Source organism: Rhamphochromis longiceps, linkage group LG1, assembly GCF_057381845.1.
Source record: "Rhamphochromis longiceps isolate RC_006_pf linkage group LG1, R_longiceps_female_GT1.1, whole genome shotgun sequence".
Classification (NCBI taxonomy): Eukaryota; Metazoa; Chordata; class Actinopteri; order Cichliformes; family Cichlidae; genus Rhamphochromis; species Rhamphochromis longiceps.
In genome coordinates, this window is record NC_140557.1 from 21,576,516 (window position 1) to 21,599,025 (window position 22,510).

Here is a 22,510-nt window from a genome sequence, read left to right on the forward strand (position 1 = left end):
TTATAATGTAACCTAATGGAGCTGGTTTCTGTAGCTGCTCATTTCAATCAGGCCTAATGCAAATGGAAAACCACATAAAGCATAATTTGTGGTACTGCATCGAATCCCCGGTGCAGTGTGTGACATTCCTTGTGTTTATACTTATGTGCTGATGTGGCTGCATCCTTAATTCATGAGTGAAACTGAGTAAGTCTTGAACAACAGAGAGGAGAACATTTGCAGACTTTTGAGTGCGAGCACAAATTAAAATGAGAGAAATATCGTATGTCTGTACTGTTAAGCTAAATACATTCACAACAGAGGGATTCTTCTTGTGCTAATCTAATATACTGAATGTTTATTACTATCAAACAAATCCAGCACAGTTGAGGTGGTGTTGCTGGGATTTCTATGAGGGTACAAGTCTCAGTGGGTACTTAGGATTTAAATCAGTGTCATAAATCTAGTATAACAAATTTTAGGTATTACTGTGTACACACTGTTCTCCATAGTAAACATTCGCAACTAGTCATTGTAAGTAAAACACTGATCGCAGTAGCACAAAGCTTTCTCATCATCCCCCTTGCACCCCATTTGTCCATTTAACCTGCGTCTCTTAATAAAAGTATTTGTTATTATTGGCAGCTGGTAGTCCTCAGGGACTCGTCTTACACAAGACTCTTTAAGATCATATTTAAAGCTCGTGAGATGCAGCCAGATGTTTTAACAGATGGAGAAGATTTATGTGCTATTCAATGGATTCTCACCGACGTATGAAATTAACCAAGGATAAATTTCTAGGACAAATTATGCTTGTGCTTAACTGTGAAGCCCCAGGAGGGGAGCATTTTAATATGCAACAGCACATGGGCAAAGTCTCGATTAAAATGAGTTGAAACTGGAAACTTGTCCAAATACAGGATCTTCGTCTGATGTTGTACTCTGAATGGACATGGACCTGCAAGACTACAGTGAAGACTACTACACTGTTTTCATTGGTACACATTTGCCATATTTAGGTGTTACGCACTGATAATTGACAGAGAGCTGGTAAAGTCGGCACATGCGGAGCTATAAGTTTAGGGAACAGGCTGAATTCTCCATCCTGGTCAGTAACGGGAAGTGGCTTGTGGTTGGAATGCCCTGGAAGCCTGAGTAAGAGCCAGAGGCCAGGTTGTGACTGGCATTCAGCTCTTTGTAGAGTACTGTATGTGTGGCCAGTCCATCTGAAGCTGACTAAACTGGGCTTATTTTTACAACTCTTAAAGCACCCAAAGCCTTGAATAGGCAAAAATCTGATAGAAAAGGTGAAGCTCAGCACAACGTTTTGACTATCTAATTTAGAGGTCTTCAAAGTCAGACTACAGGTCAGTTGGTTTTCTAATATTATTCTTATACTCGTATTATTTTATGTTTACAACTGAAATAATATGAAGCTGTCAAGTGGCGTGTGAAGACAGGAAGTTTTCACAGGATTCTGTGCAGACCTGTGAAAGCTAAGTACACCCTCACTGTTTTGATAGGAAAGAAGAGAGTAAATAACAACCAGGTGCTGATAATCAAATGCACTTGAAAAACTGATCATCAGCAAGTGTGAACACCGTTATAAAAGCAGATGTTTCTGCAGCCTCCTGGTCTGGAGCCTTGGGGTGTGTGTTTACACAATACCACAATCTCTGGAACATTGTGCTTTGATCAGAAAAGACCAAAGTAGAGATGTTTAGCTATAACACACAGCTCCATGTTTGGTGAAAATCCAAACAAAGCACGGTGGGGGATTGGTGATGATTTTGGCGCATTCTGCAGCGACAGGACCTGGGCACCTTGCAGTCACTGAGTCATCCATGAACTCCTGTGCATACCAAAGTATTCTAGAGTTAAACGTGAAGCCATCTGTTGGACAGCTAAAGCTTGGCCCAAATTAAGTCATGCAACTGCGCAAGGATCCCAAACACAGCAGCAAATTGACAATAGAATGGCTGAAAAAGAATAAAATCAAGGGTTACAATGACCTCAGCCTGAATGAAATGCTGTGGGACGAGAGCTGTGCATACGATGCACACATGATTAATAGTGGGTCAACAAGCACCTCCTGGGACTTTCTCCACTAGGGTTTAAATACCTGGGACATCTTTTCGTGTTAGAACTGAAAAAGCCTCTTGGATGAGGGGTGAAAATCAGTTCAGACATGTCAGAGTGAAGACACAGCAGTTTGTGCACAATTATGCTGCGTTCTCTCTTTAAGATGTTCTGAAAGCCCAGCATGAAGCCAGCGTGAGTGTTTTCTCCCAGATCATCTTGTTTTTGCTTGTTTACTGTCACATTGTGGAATCATTGTTAGGCATGGAAACACAGCACTTCCAATCTTTCCCAAAGTAAAACCCCAGGGAGAAAATGAATAGTGTCATGATTAACTCAATAAACTGCACTGCTAGTGGTATTAGGATTGCATTGTTGAGTGTTTGGTCTGGTTGCTACTAAAACATTCCAGTTGATACTTAGCTTCAGAGATGCTGTTCCCTCACTAGGTTCCTGTGGCAGACGTAGTCCTTGGCAGAATTTATGATCAGAGTTTTGCCAGGAAAGCAGTAGGAATTTAATTTCCCAGACAAATTCTTTTCAACAGCTCCCCACTGAAACACTGCAACACATGCTGACTGCTGATTAACATCAGTGCTTTAAAAGGATTGTATTCATGAAACCATGGGGTCTATTTGGCTTTTTTTTTGGTTTGGGAAATAGGTGCAGACATAATAGGTGCACAAATGTGCAAGCATACATGGGAATACAATATATATGACAAAAACAGAGGTTTTATATTTCCAACAATCTTGAAAGTCAGTGTTTGGTATGATAACCTTTATTCTTCAACATAGGCAAGGTTTCTTGTAATTTCTTTCAGTTGTCCTCAGGAATAGTTCTCCAGGCTTCTTGAAGGACATTCAAAGCTCATCTTTGTATTTTGCTGCCGTTTTTCTGTTCTCTGTCAAGATGACTCCACATTGCTTCATTAATGTAGAGGTCCGGGCTCTGGGGAGGCCAATTTATCCAGATATTCTTATACTACACCGGCAGTGGGTTTGGGTTCATTGTCATGCTGAAAAATGGATCCTTTGCCAGACAGATGCTTCCATTTGGTGGCTCAAAATCTGATGGTACTTTTTTGCATTCATTACTATTCAGTCAATTTTGAGAAGATCCCCAACCTGTAAGACTTGTTGCCTCTTGTTTTCAGTCCAGTTCTTGTGTATGGCATACCCCAGCCTTTTCTGGCTGTTTACCTTCATTAAGAATTCTTTAATTGACGGCCATCCCTCTACTGAGACCATTTCTGGTGAGGCTTTGCTGAACAGTAGATGAATCAACTGAAGGGCCAGATGTATCGCTCAGGTCCTGTGTTAGGCCTTTGATGGATTTTTTCCTTATTTCTTCAGCACATGACTTTGAGATACTGTTCATCTGTTGTTGTTTTTTTAGGACTGCTGCTTCTTTTGTCCTCCAGTTGCCAAGTTTCCTCAATTTTTTTAGGAAAATACACAGCATGCTGAGAAATGCAAGTTTGTGGCTAAAAGCTCTCTGGGAATCCCCTTGTTGGTGTATAAATACTATTTTATATTTGTCAAACTGTAATTGTTGGTATTTTTTGTTGACTCAACTAAAGAAATGGGAACAAATGATGTGTTTTTGTGACAGGCTACTTGTAACAATGTGCCTAAAGACACAATATAAAATTGGTTGTTTACTAAGTTTTCTCTTAGGTGTAGTCATAACATTCTTGAGTTAGGTGCGTTCTTTATGCTTGAATGATTCACAGGTCAGTGTTAAGTAGCTTAACAAAATAAAAGCATTTTTCTGAAAGTTGTTAGGTACAAGGACTGGAAAAAAGTAACCAATGTCCACAGGAAAAATTAAAAAGACCTCAAGAAAGCCTGGAGAGCTATCACTCAAGACCACTTTAAAAGTTCCCAGAATGTCCGGATCATTGGAAACAAAATATGAGGCAATGAGGGGTGGCTCGAGGCTTTTGGACAGTGCCCCCCCAAAAATAAAACTGCACCATGTCATGTTATAGCCCCGTTATATTCATCCTTTAATAAAAATCTAAAAATGTGATCCCCTCAGTGTTGTAGCAGTTGTCCCCGCACTGTAGAAAATGGAATAATAAGAATAAAAAGGACAGTTTTTTTTCAAAGAAAGTTGAAATTCTTTTTAAACATTGCAGCCATTGCAGATTACACTAGCCATAAACCTCACTTTGTTTTTGCATTACTACTGCAGTTTTTTCGGAAACCACCTAATATAGGTAGTTTCCCTTAGGTAGTATCATCGCTGGCATAGCATACATACATTTTCACTGCCATGCAGATGACACCAGCCTTTATCTATCCATGAAGCCAGATAATACACACCAATTGCAGGAACTGCAGGAATGTCTTAAAGACATAAAGACCTGGATGACCTCTAATTTTCTGCTTCTAAATTCAGATAAAACTGAGGTTTCTGTACTCAGCCCTAAAAATCTTGGAAATGCAATTTTTACCAGATCTTACTCTGGATGGCATTACCTCGGCCTCCTGTAACACTGTGAGGAACCTTGGAGTCATTTTTGACCAGCACATGTCCTTCAATGCATATATTAAACAAATATGTAGGACTGCTTTCTTTTTTTTGCGCAGTATCTCTAAAATTTGAAATGTCCTGTCTCAGACTGACGCTGAAAATGTATTTATTACTTCTAGGCTGGACTACTGTAATTCATTATTATCAGGGTGTCCTAAAAACTCCCTTCATTGGCTTCCTGTTGAATCCAGAAGTGAACTCAAAATCCTGCTCCTCACATACAAGGTCTTAAATATTCAGGCCCCATCTTATCTCAATGACCTTGTAGTACCATATCACCCTATTAGAGCACTTCGCTCTCGCTCTGCAGGCCTACTTTGTTGTTCCTAGAGTATTTAAAAGTAGAATGGGAGGCAGAGCCTTCAGTTTTCAGGCCCCTCTTCTGTGGAACCAGCTTTAAGTTTGGATTCAGGAGACAGACACTATCTCTACTTTTAAGATTAGGCTTCAAACTTTCATTTTTGCTAAAGCATATAGTTAGGGCTGGACCAGGTGACCCTGAATCCTCCCTTAGTTATGCTGCAATAGGTGTAGGCTGCTGGGAGATTCCCATGATGCATTAAGTATTTCTTCTTCATTCACCATTCCCACCCAGTACGTGTTAATATAGACCTCTCTGCATTGAATCACATTTGTTATTAATCTGTGGCTCTCTCCCACAGCAGGTCTTTTATCCTGTCTTCCTTCTCTCACCCCAACCGGTCGCGGCAGATGGCCGCCCCTCCCTGATACTGGTTCTGCTGGAGGTTTCTTCCTGTTTAAAGGGAGTTTTTCCTTCCCACTGTTGCCAATGTGCTTGCACATCGGGGGTTTTCTCTGTATGTATTATCGTAGGATCTACAGGGTCTGTTGTTGTGATTTGGCGCTGTAAACAAAATGGAATTGAATTGAATTAAATTAAATTGAATAGGGGGCTGCTTATCCTCATATATTAAAACATGAGAATTACTGTAAATTGTGAAGGACCAGATGTCAGTGGGATCCTGCTTTTAAAGGACTATAGAATCATATTTGGTCATATTTCCTTTGTCTCCACTGACATTTCAGCCTTATGATGAAAATAGTGTTAGTGTTATTAATCATTCAGTTTACTCCAGAGTAACTCTGGAAACTACCATTAAAACTCTGCAGATGTGAGGTCATGTCTTCATTTCTCATACAGTACACCTTCAAAGCAAGTAAGATGAGATGCATCCTCCATGGCTTCAGCAACCAAGCCCCCAGCTTTTGTATAAGTTTCTCCACCCTGGAGTAGGAAGAGTGAAACCAGGGATGGGCAGATAGGCGTGAAGTCGGATCTGTCCCAACCTGCATTGTTGGATCATAGTCCACAGCCCTCAGCTTCCTCCTCCCATAGCTCTTGTTATTCTAACCATGGCTATGACATCAGATCTTCCCAACACTTCACTTTCACAAGAGTTAGTCACCTTTCAGCTCATGACAAAGCTCCTGATGTGCTATGAGTGGTAGGTTAAACTGCTGTTAAGTGGAAAATTTGGCACTCTGTGGAAATCTTAAAGCGGGTGAGCACCGTGAGAAAAGGTGTGTGTGTGTGATAGTGTGTGTGAGGTAAACGGTTGCAGAGTCTGCAGTAAGTGCGAGAACACAGTAGCACCTAGTACCACTTAGCTGCAAGGATCAGCAAAAGTTTTGTGCACCTGAGCGGAGCAGCGAGACTTTCACAGGTAAGATAAATCTCGCTTGGCATGCTCCTTTCTGTGTGAGGTCCAAACTGATTCTCCTCAAGTTTTTTTTGATTATGTGGAAAAATCCGCAGTGGCGTTTTAATGTAGTCTGTATTTCCTTTGGCCTGTATTTGAATCCCGCGCTGCCAAAGACAGAATACTTTAGTGTGGTTATTCTAAATACGTGGCTCAGGTTTTCATGCTGTCTTTGATCTCGGAAATGATTTCAAATCTTTCGGCTGATTCTTTACAGTTTTCTCCCATCTGTTCCACATTTGCACGCGGACTTGTTGGCACCTTTTATGACACTGGTTTGTTACCATCTGTCAGTCTGAAATATTTTTTTTAAATGTAAATTTTCTTCACACTTCTCTCCGCCTTGTTTCAGGTGCCAGTCTACATCACCGTGTCCTGCTCTCTCTGCCAGCCAGCGGCAGAGCCAGCAGCCGCTCCTCAGCGACAGTGAGAACTCTGGTAAGCAGAGCAGGTACGTCAGAACTGACGGCAGGTTTCTGCTACGCGGTGGATGGAATAACAAGACAGCTAGCCTGTGCAGCGGTGCATCTCTCCCAAGTGAGCCTGACTGCCAGGGGCGTCTAACCAAGTCAAAGAGCATCAGCTGCCTGGAGAACAGGCTTTCCATCTACAAGCCTCCAGCTCAAACCAAGTCCTGTCAGGAAAGTCAGGGCGCCCAGGAGCAGAAGGAGAAACAAGGGGATCTCGCTCCAGGAGATGGACTTAATGGTAGGACACTGAGCTGGAGCACGCTCTCACTGGGACCTTCCTCTTACCAAGGCCACAAGCGCGCCCTCTCTCTCACCTCTTCAGCAACAGGTGTCCCTCCTGCCACAATCCGCAAGAAGATCTCAGAATGGGAGTGCAGAAGGGTGTCTCTGCCTAGGATGAGCTTGTGTCTGGACAAAAGAGGAGGGGAGCGCATAGGGAGTAGCGAGGGCTGCCCGAGCCTGCTGTCTTCTCCCTGCAGCGAGAAGACTTTTGACTTTAAGGGGGTTCGCAGGATGAGCACGGCATTCTCTGAATGCTCCTTCACAGAGACGGAGGAGGAGGAAGGATTTCCAGACAAAAACGGACGTTTCCAGAAAAGGATCGGCAAGACAGACTCTACGGGACCGTTCGTGCGCTCCCTGTCTACTCGCAAAGAGACGTCAGCGGTCCTCAACAGGATACAAAAGATCGAGCAAGCCCTTAAGGAGAATCCCAGCCCACCCCCTCCACGTTACCTGAGTAACTGCTACGCGCCGGATAAGACGAGACAAAAGTCTTTTGTGATAGGGGACGACCTGGACAGCACATGTACCAGTAAGCGCAGCAGCATTTGTTCAGTGAACACTGAACCGGACACCGCTTTGGTGCCCGACAAGCTCTCTAAACTCAGACAAAGGTTTAGTGTGAGCTCAGCCAGGTCCGAGAGCCCAGAACCACCGAGCCAAAAGAACTCTGTTAGCACACCAGTCAACCCCTTACCTAAACCCAAACGCACTTTTGAATACGACGCCAATCGAGACCAGAAGGGTGCATCGTCGACCAATGGACTACCTCCAGACAGAGCCTCTGAGTCTCCGCCGCCGCTGCCCTCGACCCCTGCACCCAGCACGACACGAACGGCAAAGACCGAAGGAAGTGCCCCCATCAGAATCCGGGACAGGTGAGGCAAAAATCAAATGCCTGCTTTTGTGTCTGTAATCACACAAGTATAAGCACAGGAAACTTGTACATTACCACACAATACGATGCTTTATTATTACAGTCTGGAGTTTTGAGTGAACAGGACGAACCACTTTAAAACAGGAAGTTTTTGAAGGGCTAGGGAGAAAGTATGAAACCTGGCATGCACTTACAGTGTAATAAAAACGTAATATTTTGTGGATCTTGCATATTCCAACTACATGCATACCACATGTAACATCCCCAGAAATATTTTAAAAAGCATCTTGGAGCTATACAGGTAGTTTACAGATTTTGAATTAACTGCACATTTACCATTCCCAGTCTGTACATTAATAAACTCTGCAAACTTGACAGTTTAAATGACAAACTTCTGTGGTATGTTATAATTTGGCATTGGACCTAGTTTCTGGCTTCATCTCCTTTAAGAGGATAACTCATCAAACATGTTTGACTGCCTTGTGAGAAATTAGGCTTGTTCATTATGGCTAATTGCTTCGCTGATGATGAAGCTCAACAGGCTTCTCATCAGTGTGTCCGTTTGCAAGGTTGCTGCACGTCCTGAGTTTGTTTTAGCTCTTGAATCAGCTGTTAAGGTTGCCACTGAAAAATAATACTTTGACAGAGGATTTGAAATGCCAGATCCTATCCAGAAATGTATGCAGGCCCATAAAAAAGGTCTGCTCCTATAACTCTTTCATAATCCTCTTTATCAGAAGTCCTCAGTTGTTTTTTGTGAGCGTCGGGCCTGTCCAGATCATCCCCGTGTGTGAAACGGGCATGAAATCCTTAAACATTCATCCCTGTGACTCTGTGTTTAACATTCCTGTGGTTCAAGCAATTTCAGACCGAGCTTATAGCCACAAGCTGTCGATGGTGCGACTTGACCGTACTGTAGATCCCTGCGCCGATGTAGCTCCGCTAACAGTTTGTGCAGTGCTTCGACATGTGGCATGTGCTTTACACTGTGCAGACAACACGCAGGAATAGTAAGATATCTGCATGTTTACTTTGGACTTATCTAGAATTTTTCGGTGATCGGAGCATGATCCTTTTATTTCAACATTAATTCTTCTGATTTAGGGTTTTTTTTAAAGGACAAACGCTGACTTTAATGCGCTTATCAGCACTAGGAGTGTTTTAACCACCTGTTTCTGTTCTTCCAGATGACAAGTAGTGCATTTTAGAAGTAGGGCCAGCTGTCTGGATTATATTTTAATACAACCTGCACTTTTTCTGTCCTCTATCACGTGTTGACATGCTCTGAGTAAGACACTGGCTCGTGTTGACTTGTCCTCCTTGTAATTTTGCCTCAGCACCTTGGTCTGTTTCAAATTGTTTATCTTCTTCTAGAGAGTCGTGTGAGTCGGAGGATGCTGCCAGCTTGCCGTCTTCATATCCGTCCTCGCCCACGGAGAATGGCGCACTGACCACAGACGCACGGAGCCGACCCAATTCCAAAAGCACTTTAGAGGAGAATGCCTATGAGGACATAGTAGGTAAGCACACTGGCTCAGTACACTGTAAACAAGACAAGATGTAAACATTAACTGATCTTCAGATCGTTGATCTGTAATTTGTATTACTGTATAAGTCACCTTTCAAAGTAAGACATACAACATTTTTCTGGTTCTTGTGTCTTGAATTTGCATTTATTTTTCATGTTTTCTATTCCTCTGTGATAGTAAACTGAATATTTTTGTATTTTGAACTTATGTTGAGACAACAAAAGGCAATTTATACGCAATCTTGGTCTTTAGGGAAGTTGTCCATGGTAATTTTTTTTTACAACAGGTGTCTGGTTACATATGAATTATGAAGGAAATACAAATTTGTTGTAAGAGTAATGTGACAGCTGAGGCATTAATTATAATCTTCAAATCGGTTTGCTCCAAACATATAATGATACAGGTACTATAAAGGAAATCAAAGGCAAGGACACCCAAATCATGTGAAAAAGTTTTAGCTCCACTAGTTACACTTGTTGGCCACTTTATTAGGTACACCTGCTTAACTGCTCATTTACGCGAATATATAATCAGCCAATCACGTGAGAGCAACTCGATGCATTTAGATCTGTAGACATAGCCAAGACAATCTGCTCAAGTTCAAATTGAGCATCAGAATGGAGATAAAAGGTGATTTAAGTGACTCTGAACGAGGCGCGGTTGCCGGTGCCAGACGGGCTGGTCTGAGTTTTTGACAAACTGCTGACCTACTGGGATTTCCCACACAACCATCTCTATGATTTACAGAGAGTGGTCCGAAAAAGACAAAAATATCCAGTGAGCAGCAGTTCTCTGTGTGAAAATGCCTTCTTGATGCCAAAAATCAGAGAAGATTTTTGTCCAGACTGTTTTAATTTGACAGGAAGGTAACAGAAATTTATATATAACCGCATCTCTGAATACACAGCACATTGAACCTTGAAGCAGATGGGCTACAGCAGCAGAAGACCAGGCTGGGAACCACTCCTGTCAGCTAATAACAGGAAACTAAGGATACAGTTGGCACAGGCTCGCTAAAATTGGGCAATAGAAAAGTGGAAAAATGGTTCTTGGTATAATGATTCTAAATGTCTGCTGCTGCATTCAGATGGTAGGCTCACAATTTGGCATAAACAACATGAAAGCATGGATCCACCCTGCCTTGGATCAATTCAGGCTGCTTCTGGTGATGTAATGTGTGGGGGATATTTTCTTGGCACACTTTGGACCTCTTAGGCTACGTTCACACTGCAGGTCTTAATGCTCAATTAAAGCGGCCCGCATGCGCAAAAGAAGACGTCACACACAACGCACTCTGTTTAGACCCAGAGCAAACAATATTGTTTGACTGATGGTCCTTAAAATAAAGACTTCGGACTTTATGTTTCCCAATTTTTGCTTTAAGTTATGATAAGTAATGATCCTTATTGCTGTTTTAGAGAGGAGCTGTGCTTCAAAGGATAGTTGCAGATTTCTGTCAGAATCTGCAGATTATACAGTACAAATAAAATGTTCACGTTGTCTTCCCAACAGTTTCACTAACATCTACACTGGATGGACAGGAAGCGTTCACGATGTCTTCTCGAGCGCTGATAATTGGCGTCTGTCTTGTGTCAGTGACGTAAAAGACGGATTTAATGCGACATGACCGTTCAAACAGCAGTTGCTTTCTAAAACATCAGATATGTATCGGATTCAGTACCACATACGAAAGTGACCCAGATCGGATTTGAAAATATGGGATTTGTGCCGTTCACACTGTCATACCATGATCGGATATGGGTCGCATAGGGTCAAAAAAATCGGATTTGATGCGCTTTCGCCTGCAGTGTGAACGTAGCCTTAGTATCAACAGAGCAAGACAGTCTACTGGAGTATTGATGCTGACCGTGGTTGCTTCCAGCAGGATAACTCACCATGTCACAAAACTCAAATCCCCTCAATCTGGTTTCTTGAATGTGAAAATGAGTTCACCGTACTCAAATTCCCCTCACACTCACCAGATCTCAATCCAAAAGAGCACCTTTGGGATGGGGTGGAACGGGAGATTCATGTGTGGCCGATAAATTTGCCGCAAATGTGTGATACTGTCATGTGAATATGGAATAAAATCTCAGAGAAATGTTTCCAGCACCTTGTTGACTCTATCACATGAAGAATTAAGGCAGGTCTGAAGGTGAAAGAGGCTCCAAACTCGTACTGGCAAGGTGTACCTAATAAAGTGGGTGCTGAATGCATATCATTAGTCTGATTGTAACAGAAGCTTTGGCAGACAAAGTCGGATGTTTTAGTGACTCTTAAAGTTGTAATAAGCATGGTGGCCCACCCCCTTTTCGCTTTTGCTTCATGTAGAAATGTGTGGGGTGTGGAAAACAAATCCCACTGTGGGAGCAGTCAGTGAGCACTGAGCCTGAAAATAAGATTAATGGATAACATGTGGCTGCACGGGTTGAATTTTATTGTAGAGATCGACTGGGTATCTGCATTTTCACTCTGCTATCCGGCATCAGCAGGGCGAAGAGGAGCAGTGGGAACTCCCACAGTGAAATGCCTTTATTGATGCAGATAGATGTAATCAGTAATCAGTAAGTGGCAGTTCACCAAATGTTAGAGTAAGGATGGAATTTTTTGTGTGGTCACAGATTTGCTTTTTAAAAAAATTGCTAAGCATCATTTTCTTACATTTTCATGAAGCGTTTCTCGCCGGAGAGAAGTCAAATCATTGGTTTGTTGTCTGAGATAATTTGTGTATGAAATGCTGGACGCGTCGAGGAGCCAAAATTCCTTTCCACTAGCAAATGACCCCAGGCCCTTTGCCCAGTTCAGCTGCCAACTCCCTCGGTACATATTTAATGCAGTGAAAATGTGTCAGTGCGATGTGCAAGCTCATGATGAAACTTGTGCAAAAAAACAAAAAAAAAAAACCCAAAAAATCCCCAAACAGTTTACACACTCTGCAATATTTTTATTATAAACGCTCAGTGATGACTAAATAAGGGTAGGATGTTTTAAATATACAAGCATAACCATTTTTTCCCAGTCAGTGCACTTCTTCTTCTCCTTCTTCTTCTGTTTTTTTTCTTTTTTTCTTTTTGGCTGAGGATGTGCAGCGGTCTGAGATAGCGCGTCAAGGCATGACGGATTTTCATGTGACTCGCAACAAAGCTCCTATTGTTCATCCGGCACTGTGAGGGTGAGAGTTTGCGGGTTGGAGACGCACTTTTCCCGATCTTTGCCTGTTCTCGACAGAGATGTTGTCTTCGAGTTGAAGTGCTCAAACAAAAGCTTTCAAACTAAAGTTTCATTTGAGAAGCAGCCACGCTGGTAGGAAATGAGGGTTTTTGTGTATCTTATTACACGGTACAGCCATCTTTTACAAAGAACAACAACCTCCCGTATATTCTCTGAACTCAACAAGTAAGCGTGTACGGAAAGAAACAGGAAAAAAACCCTTTTGCTGATGTTTAGATTATATATATATATATATATATATATAGTCTAGGTCTCCCATAATGTGTTTCATATTTGCTCTTGACACGTTTTTCTCTTTGCTATTTGTAATTATAAAAATCAAATGCAAAGCAAGCTGACATTAAAGCTGCTTTCAGACGAAACAATTTCTGGGGAGTACCTGTGGGTAAGTACCCACTGGGGATGTCCCTGTGTTCCAAATTCCTTCCAAGCCTTTATTCTGATTGTATTCGCCCCTCAACAAACTCTTGAGGCTGATGTAATGCAGGCCAGTGGTTGGTAGCTCAGCGTCACCTCTTGTTGTGGTCAGCGTCTTCATTTTCTCCCCACATTGCTGCATGGGGTGGATGCCCACTAGCAAACCGAAGGGAACTGTGAGTGCAGAGTTTTATATTTAATCAAGATTGCATCTTATTTCCCTTTATTAAAGTCTGGACTCCATCTCATCTTTAAGAGTTGCTCTCTAAATAGCTACATTCAGATTTTTAGCCAATTACAGTATACCTGCATCACTCAAAGTTCCTCTTAACCTGAGGAAGTACCCTGGTAACGCTGGCTAGAAAAAAGACCCTATAAAACAAAGTGCTGCGATGGTTCCCAGATGTGAGGTCTCTTTTTCATGTCGGATGAAAATACATGAACACTGACTATGCAAGAAATGAAAAGAATTAAATAAATAAATAAATGTTTTTCTTTCCCATGAGAACTTTGACTTCTTTGACTTTCTTGGAAGGACGCCCACTCACTTGTTGTCAGTTGGCACTTGTGCTTGATGTTAGGTGTTTATCTTAAGATCGCTGGCCTTTTTTGACCTGCGCTACAGTGTTACTACGATTGCATGATATATTGTGACATCAGGGAACCGTGTAAGTGCTTTTAACCAGTGTAGCTGATAAATGGTGTGCCGGTGATTGATCTGTTTACAAGCTGATGAATCACACCCTTTGCACCACTGACACAATGATTCAGCTGTCTGCTCTTACCCCACTGCGAATGAATGAATCTGGGCGACTGTCTGCTACGTGTAACGAGCGATTAAACAGATGCACCTTAGACACATAAAGCAAGCTGTAATTTTGTTATGGTGCCTGAAATACTGTACATTCTGCCACAAAACGTCGCCGGCGTGGTCACGGGAGAGACTGTCTTCGTGACGGAGGCGCTGTACGGTTTGCGGTCCTGCCAGAGGTTCTTCTATAGCGTCCGTCCCTGATGTAGTTTTGTTTCAGTGGTTGAGCATTGGTACAAGATCGCCACTTTAGAGGGTAAATTGATCCTGACATTGTTGGTGTAGTTTGCTCTGAGCCTCGCCCTGCCCAGAGCGTCTATTGTGCGTGTGTACAATCACAGTGTGCAGCTGAGGTGTGTCCCCTCCCTGCGTAATGCTGCGTGTCTGGGAGTGTGTTAGGGAGAGATCCTGATGTTTGTAATCAGAGCAGCAGATTAGTACCCTCCAGTGCATGAGCAGCTATAGAGACATATGATTTTCCCAGCAGGCTCTCATTACAGTATAGCTTCGGTTTAATGGCGCAGCGGCACAATGTGGGGTCAGACTGAGCCCTCTGATTCTGCCCCGCAGCTTTAATGATGCACATAAAAATAACTCCACTCAACTAATTGACTGCATGACACAACATAACGCCCCGAAGCTCCCCATCCAGTGTACATTGTCTGTGCATGGATGTGTGTGTCCAGGTTAAATCATTAACCTAAAAATAGGTAACTGAACGAAGCTATGCAAGCATTTTTTTAAGTTAGGTGCTTAAAAAACTCTCATTGTTGGAGGGTTCACCGGGTTTTCCTTTAAAACACAGCTACCAGATGCACTTCTGTTGCCAGATAACACTGATTTTCTTTCTTTTAAAAGTTCCCTTCATGCATTTCGACGCCATCTGGCTCTGTTTTTTGTTCTTCGCCGTGGTTTCTTCTCTTTCTCACAACCTTTTTCAGACCCTGCCAAAAAGCTATTCTCAGAGCACATGTCTGAATAGACACGGACTGTGGTGTTACACAAGTTCTGTCTTTATTGAAGTTGGTCCCCTGCCAGGTGACATCAGCGAGAGCCATGCTATGCTCTGTAATGTTCATGCTCTTTGCTTTCCTGCCATCATTTAGTGACTGAAGGACAACTATGGAGCGGTAGCAAAATCTATGCTTATTGCAGGCCTAAAATAATTTGCCAAATGAGACCTGAACTCTTGTTTGTCAGATGCCTTATTAGATTGTCTTATGCAAAAAACAAACATAAAATGATATACTTAGCTGATGTATACTTGAAAGAACCAGTGGTTATTGGAAAGGTCTTTGTGGAACTCATGATGTACTCTTCTTTTGCTCTCTCACTACAGTTTGCATATCTGGACAGTGACTCAGTTGGGAATTAACTTGAGTCGGCTGTGAATGTCCTTTGACTTACCTTTCATCACTCATCCCTTTTTGAAATAACCTAGGGAGGCTTTCTTGGACCTCTGACACCTTTAATCGCCTTCTATTTACCCTCTTTGACCCCTCGGCCTCATCTGTCCTCTCTCAGAAACGGCCTGCTTACACAAACTGTTGCCAGCTGTACTTCTATCGTGAACACTCACTTTATTCCCACAGAGAAGGAGAATCCATATGAGGACGTCGACCTGAAGCGGCGGAGTTTGGGCCGTACGTCTCGTCTGTTGGAGAACAACCGCTCTTGGTCCGTCATGGACAGGAAGCTGAACTCTCCGCCTCAGGTAACCCTTTCGGGGTGTCACGGATGAAACCTGGATAACGTCTTTTAAAGAATCTCACACCTCATTTGAGTCACTCCAGCAAACAGCTTGACGTGTTTAGACCTTGCGATGTTTACAGAAAGGGCCATCTGCTGATTTAGTCTGCTCACTTCATTGCCTGGCACATGCCTCACACTATGTAAAGTAGAAGGGACAAAAGGGGTACATGTGGTAACAACAAGCATTGTTTAACGCTGCTGTAAACACTGTTTGAACCGCTACTTTTGATAGAGAAGTCCATCAGAGAAGTCAGTCATTTCCAGAGTAGCGCTGAGAAGATGACAAACGTTTCAAGTTATCACATGTACAGGAAAAACCCCTGCTTTGAAGATGGACATGCTTTTTTAAGTTGTTCCTTTGAACGCCACTCCCTGTGACTGCTTCACAATAAATCGTATTCTCCTGCTTAAATGCTTTAATGTTTTGTTTGCATTGACACTAACACATTAAAGCATTGTGGCCCACATACGGACCGGTGCAACTGACCTTTCTGTCAGTGCAAAGCTATTAATCTACACATTTAATTCCTGGTATATTTTAATAAAAGAAAAATAAGTGCAATTTAAAAAATAAATGTTATTGTTATGTTATTGTAGGGTCAACTTAAAATATAAAGTGCCTTAAGGGAACTGTTGTTGTGATTTGGTCTTATATAAATAAAACTGAATTGAATTACTTGTCAGTTTTTCTACATAATAAAGAAACGTTGTTATAGTAAATGAAAAAATAAAATCAGTCAGCACCACACTGGGTTCAAATTGTAAGAAAACACTGTTACAATTACCGAAAATGTTCTTGTAGCTCATTGCACAGACTGTCCTGTAATTATTAAACAGAAAATAAAATCAAATAAAAATTCTTGTTAATTGACAGAATATGTCCTTTTCCCCCTTTGTACTCTGAAACCACCATTAAAATGACAGATTTCTATGAAAAAATGGAAATTTCTGTCATTGAAGTCCAAAATTCAGGCTCTTTCCAAAGCTGTCGAGCAGGCCATATTAGAGGCCAATTCTGGCCCCCGGGCCTTATGTTGGACACCTCTTTATGACAGGAAATGAAAAACTAGGAAGGCAGATCACTGCGCAATGTAACTGATATATAAAGATATTGCTTAAAGCTAAGTGTTATTACAAGTGAATGAAAGGTACCAAACCTGCTGCTTTCTTTTCTCTGTAACTAGCTGCCTTCCAAGCCCAGCAGTCAGTCCCTTCACTTGCCTGCTCCGAGCGACAGGAACAGCCATCGGATGTCGCAGCTGACCAAACGCTACAGCCACGACGAAATGCTGCTTCTCCCCCAGATTGGTGTATCGCCCTCACCTTGCGGCCTGCTGGATGATAGCCTCTGTAGCACAACCGATACCCTGCCCTCACACAGGCACTGGAGGATCCCCAAGGTACACACTGCGAAATTGTACAAAAACACCTACACTAAGTCCTCGCAGAGCTCCGACCGTGTTCACTCTGTGTTCCCGCTTCACAGGCCATCTCAGGTTTCAGTCAGAGTCAGTGGAGCTCTGGATCACTTGTAATTCCACAGTTTGGAATAGATGTTTTAAGATAGAGTGCCTTGGTGCGTGTAATCACTGTTTAAATTTGCCTTTTTCTCAAGAACTCCCCTTAATGCCTTTCTGTTGTATTTGTCTGCACCCTTTAACACACATGTACTGTATTTCACACTGTTAGCTTTGGCCGTGCACATCTCTGCTTCCTATACTTAGGCTCAAGAGAAACAAAACCTTAAGTTCCTGATAGAATTTCCTCCTTCCTCCGTCTACAGCTGGTCCAGAGGATCAACTCCATTTACTGCACTAAACGTGGGAAGAAGAGGTTGAAGAAGCTTTCCATGTCCAATGTTGAGACTGCATCTCTGAGAGGTATTGCTTCTCTATATTCCCCTTCATCTTCTGGCCAGATAAGCGAGTAAATATTTGTAACTCAGCCACCCACGTAGCGTTCCCTCTGTGTCCCTTTTGTGACATAAACACATGTTTGTGAAGAAGCACCCTGACCCATAAAGACCCCTTTTCTCTGTGTGTCTCCAGACGACAACAGCGAGAGCGAGAGCGACTCGGACGACAGGTTCAAAGGTTAGCGAGCGCACATTTTTCAGATACCTTCTGTTTAATTGACTGACCTGCTGTAGCCTCAGATTTCATTCTCTACAAAAAACTGACAATTTTGCGTGTATTATGTTTCTCAGCTCACACCCAGAGGTTATTAAAGTTACAGTCCATCCTGCGACGAGCCCCGAGCTATCGAACGCTGGAGCTGCAGCTCATCGAGTGGCAGGAGAGAGAACTCTTTGAGTACTTTGTGGTTGTTTCTCTGAAAAAGAAACCCACCAAGAACTCCTACTCCCCAGAGGTCACCTACCAATTCCCCAAGGTAAAAGCCGCAACTGGGTCCTGCTGCTGGTCACCTCTGACAACTTTTACGTGGGGCGTAGCAAGAATGCAGAGAGTGCAAATTGCTTTGAAACAAAGCAAACAAGCAAAGAAATTGAAAAAAAAATCAAGTCTATCGTGTCAGTGACCATAAAATTCCTTAACCGACGTCACTAGGTTTTTAGAAATCACAAACTGTGCACAGATATGTCACCACTGAATGGTTTCCAAAGCATAAATAGTTCAGAACCTCCTGAGTGTTATTATTACGTGACTTATAAAAGCAGTTACTGCAATGATATTATTCTTACTATTAAAAGATCTTGTAGAGGGTTTCTAAAATTTCCCCCCATTTTGAGCCTTGAAACACTTTTTTCACATTTGACCCTGCAGGCTGTTTGAAGTTGTGCGGGTTATTACAGCTTATAAATTAAAGCCCTGTAGGTCTGTTTATAATTTAAAATAACCAGGATCCATTCACGCCACAGGAAAAACCCTGAAAGAGTATTTCTCTAATTACTTCTCAGCTGACGTGTACACTGGGAGAAGTTAATCTCACACGGCCAGAGAGCACTCTCTGTGTAGTTGAATTAGAGAGGACATGAGGGAGTTTAACCTTGAACAGGAGAAAAGTTAGTCTGGTCATTTGTAGGTCATCCATGGGGGATTTTAATAAAGGATGACAGAGTTATGTGAAGGAGGATGAGCTGACTGGAATACTCTCCTCACCTCACAGCTGGATAGGCCCACCAAGCAGATGAGGGAGGCAGAACAGAGGCTCAAAGCCATTCCCCAGTTCTGTTTCCCAGATGCCAAAGACTGGAGTCCGGTCTCAGAGTACAGCAGGTACGTCCAGCAGTCTTCCACACAGTGTCAAATTCCTTTCCTTTCCTGTCTGTTGGGCAACAGAAAAAACAGAAACTATAGAAATTTCACATCCACCTCACCCTCTAAGGCGAGGTTTAGGTTTTCCTCTGCTGAATACCTCAGCTTCTGAAATGACGTCTCATGCATGTTAAAAGTTTTTCCATTTGGCTCCGTTCTCTAAAAGGTGGATTTTTACTAAACCCAAAGCCACAGTGGACATTATAACTGATAATAAATGATACTGTACTTTATTTAATCAACAACAATATAATAATGATGATAATCTTTCACACACCTCCACCCTTTTATCTGTGCACTCCACCTGCTGCACCGTTTGAATGTATAACCATGCCAGGCCCAATACAATCATGCTCTGTTTTATCACAAGTATCTGCCGTTGTGTTCACGACTCTGTGTCTTTGCGTTGCTCCTCATGTGCATATATTTGTTTTTGGCCTCAGCGAGACCTTCTCCTTCATGTTGACTGGGGAGGACGGCAGCAGGAGGTTTGGGTACTGCAGGCGCCTGCTGGTAAGCCGCTGTTCATCTCCCTGTTCACACCCCGCTGAGCCCCTGTTTGTTGTGACAGACGCTTTTATTTGAACACTCGGTGTAGTTTCCTGTGGCGCTGCTGATGTGACCGTGTGCTTTGTCCGAAAAGGAAAGAAATCGCTAAGAATAATAATGTCAAAAATAAAACATGAAAAACTAAACAGGGTGTGAAACGCTTGAAAAAATAGATGCGGACAAAGATTATCGCACTTACTGTTACAGCAGCTGAGCAGCATGTGTGTGTGCCCAGTAAATACTTTAAATAGTGTTAGCAGAGCAACAACACCCAAACTACACAGGTGAGATTTCAGTGGCTACAAAATACAGTAATTGAATAAGTATATGTTTAATGAAATGTGTAGCTCTGTTGCATTTTAAATTGAATACACTTGGGAAGAAATATTGCCTTAAAAGATAGAACGCAGTCATAAAAAGCCCATGAAAATGTTGTAAAATATAATAATTGAAGATAAAAACCCAGTTAGAATAGAATAGAATAGAATTCAACTTTATTGTCATTGCACATGCACAGGAACAGAGCAACGAAATGCAGTTTGCATCCATCCAGAAGTGCTTTAGTGATATAGATATATTACAATATATATTAGCAATAGTATAGATATGTAAGTATATTACAGAAATGGGTCTATTCAATTCAATGAGTCTAGGACTGACTCATTGAATTTAACAACGGTTTCTCGAGCGAGGCAAGACAAAAAGAAACCATGAAAAATCCAAACATTGTCATTCTGGAGCATTTCCTCTCCGTAATTAGGCTGGCGAATGCTTTGAAGTGTTTCGTTGAGCCTCCCATTTAGCTTGCGGGTGGAGAGCATGACTGTGTGGGATTCTGCTAATGTGCTGGCGATTTTTGTTTGCCGTTTGCCTTTAAAAACGAAAGAAAAAAAAAGCGTGCACGCAGCATGCACGGTCTCAGACGCTTACCAGGAGCGTGTGTGCTGTTTAGATTTCTTGGTAAATTTTAGATCAGCAAAGTGTTTTCTTATGCATGATCCGCTTTGTTGATCTGAGATTGTTTTTGATGGAAGCAGGTTTTAATGACGGTTGACAGAGACAGATAGGGAGATGGGGAAGAGAGGTGAGCTGCTCTCCTCCAGTAATTTTGTTTCCTCCCCGCTGTCTGTCCAGCAGTTGGCAGCAGGCGAGCATTCCTGAGGACTTGAATCAAGCTCCACATAGTTGATTTAATCATCCATTTGGAAAGGCAGAGGAGAAACTAGAGGAGAAAATTGTATTCCTAATATGGACAAGTGGATTCGTCTGTGTGGCCTGTGTTCATTTGTGTCCGTGTTTTTAAGTGTCTGTGCCCCCGGTGTTTCTATTTGAGCGCACAGAGGACAGCAGATAGGATCAGACAGAGCAGATAAACCACCTATGTTTATCCGCATGAAAGACTTTCACCTCAGATGACAGATTGAGTCAAAGACTTCACATACAACATTTAAGCAACTTATCTTCACGTTATCATCCGTGTAGTTTTATGGTCCCTTTATGTATTTGTAATTATATACAGTAGTGTTTGGAAGTCTTGAATCGCCCCTTGTTGGATTACTCTTCAATAACGTAGAGGTTCTTACTCAGGGGAGGCCAATCGTGACTGATTATGTTAAGTCGTGTGTTTTTCTATCCAGGTATGCAGCGTGTTTAGGATCATTGCTTGACAGATCAAAATCTGATGGTACTTTTCTGTCCTTTTGTAATTAATTCCAGCAACACCGCTGGCTGAAGTGCAGCCCAAAACCATGACAGAGCCACGGCTGCTTTTTAAATTTAGTTATTTTTGGCGTTTTCTTTAATAGAATGAACTAAAGAAATGTGAACAAATGTTTTTGTGTTTTTGTGACAGGCTGCAAGTAACAAAATGTCTAAAGTTGATTCTTTGTTTTCTATGATGTGAGGACACAACACTGGTGCATCCCTTGAGTTTAGGTTCCTTGTTTATGCGTGAATGATTCATAGGTCAGTGTTAAGTGTCTTAACGAGCAAAAACAAATATTCCTGTGAAGATCATCAGGACTGGGCTCAAAACAGCCAAGAAACCCTCAAGAACTATTGCTCAAGACCACTTTAAAAAATGTGTTTCCTTGGAAGTAAAATATAAAGAAAAGAGGTGTCACTCCAGACTTTTGGACAGCACTGGGTATAGGGCTACCTTGCTAAGCCCTTTCTTCAAGTGCATTTATAGTTATCATTTTTTTAAGGATATCTCTGAATGGGTCTCTTCTGGTAAAGAGTTTATTCTTTTTTCTCTTGCAGCCGACTGGGAAAGGACCTCGCCTTCCTGAGGTGTACTGTGTCATCAGCAGGCTGGGCTGTTTTGACTTGTTCTCTACAGTGAGTTCAGTCTTGTCCTCTAGCCACACACACAGTAAATGCACACACACACACACACACACACACACACACACACACACACACACACACACACACACACACACACAAAAAGCCAAATTTCTGCATGCGGTGCTGTAGCTGTGGTTAACCTGTCTCATAGCTGAAGGAAATGACTTTCAGCAGACCTTGTGCCGAACGCTTGTTTGTCAGTAAGGCTTGTTTCAGCTTCTTTTCCTTTTTTTGTAACCCTCTGATTTCCCAGAGTAATTGTTTCTCTTGCTTTTTTCTCACTGGTGCTAACGCAGAACAGAGCAGTCACTCTGTGTGACTCTTTCAGCCTTATCTGATTCCTTTATTATTTCAACCCAGACTGTTGAATGTTTTAAGGATATGGTGCATATATATATAGTTGCCCAATGAGACTGCAGTAACTGAGTAAAAGTAGAATAACTTCCCCATATTGATGAAGTATTCACACACTATCAGTATGGGTGTGTGCCTTTAATTTGTACTGGTGTTTACTTACTAGAGCCAAACTTTAACTAGTTTTGGATCCTGTGATATTTAAGCACCCTTAGCAGATGCCCAAAGAGAGCAAGAGAATGCTTGCGATGTTTCAAATGTAAATTAGATTTATTAAAAAAAAAGTTATCATGA

At 42.2% G+C, this 22,510-nt stretch overlaps 1 protein-coding gene across 2 annotated transcripts in view; it reads left to right on the plus strand.

Moving 5' to 3' along the window:
- Positions 1-22,510, plus strand: part of dennd2b (DENN domain containing 2B) — a 56,597-nt gene that overhangs the window by 17,578 nt on the left and 16,509 nt on the right. For both annotated transcript variants that reach the window (XM_085402428.1, XM_085402422.1), the window contains exons 3-12: positions 6,673-7,950; positions 9,324-9,469; positions 15,530-15,651; positions 16,874-17,089; positions 17,473-17,569; positions 17,738-17,782; positions 17,896-18,080; positions 18,816-18,925; positions 19,408-19,477; positions 21,776-21,853. In XM_085402428.1, coding sequence (XP_085258554.1) covers positions 6,673-7,950; positions 9,324-9,469; positions 15,530-15,651; positions 16,874-17,089; positions 17,473-17,569; positions 17,738-17,782; positions 17,896-18,080; positions 18,816-18,925; positions 19,408-19,477; positions 21,776-21,853 — 2,347 coding nt within the window. The remainder of the gene's footprint in view (positions 1-6,672; positions 7,951-9,323; positions 9,470-15,529; positions 15,652-16,873; positions 17,090-17,472; positions 17,570-17,737; positions 17,783-17,895; positions 18,081-18,815; positions 18,926-19,407; positions 19,478-21,775; positions 21,854-22,510) is intronic.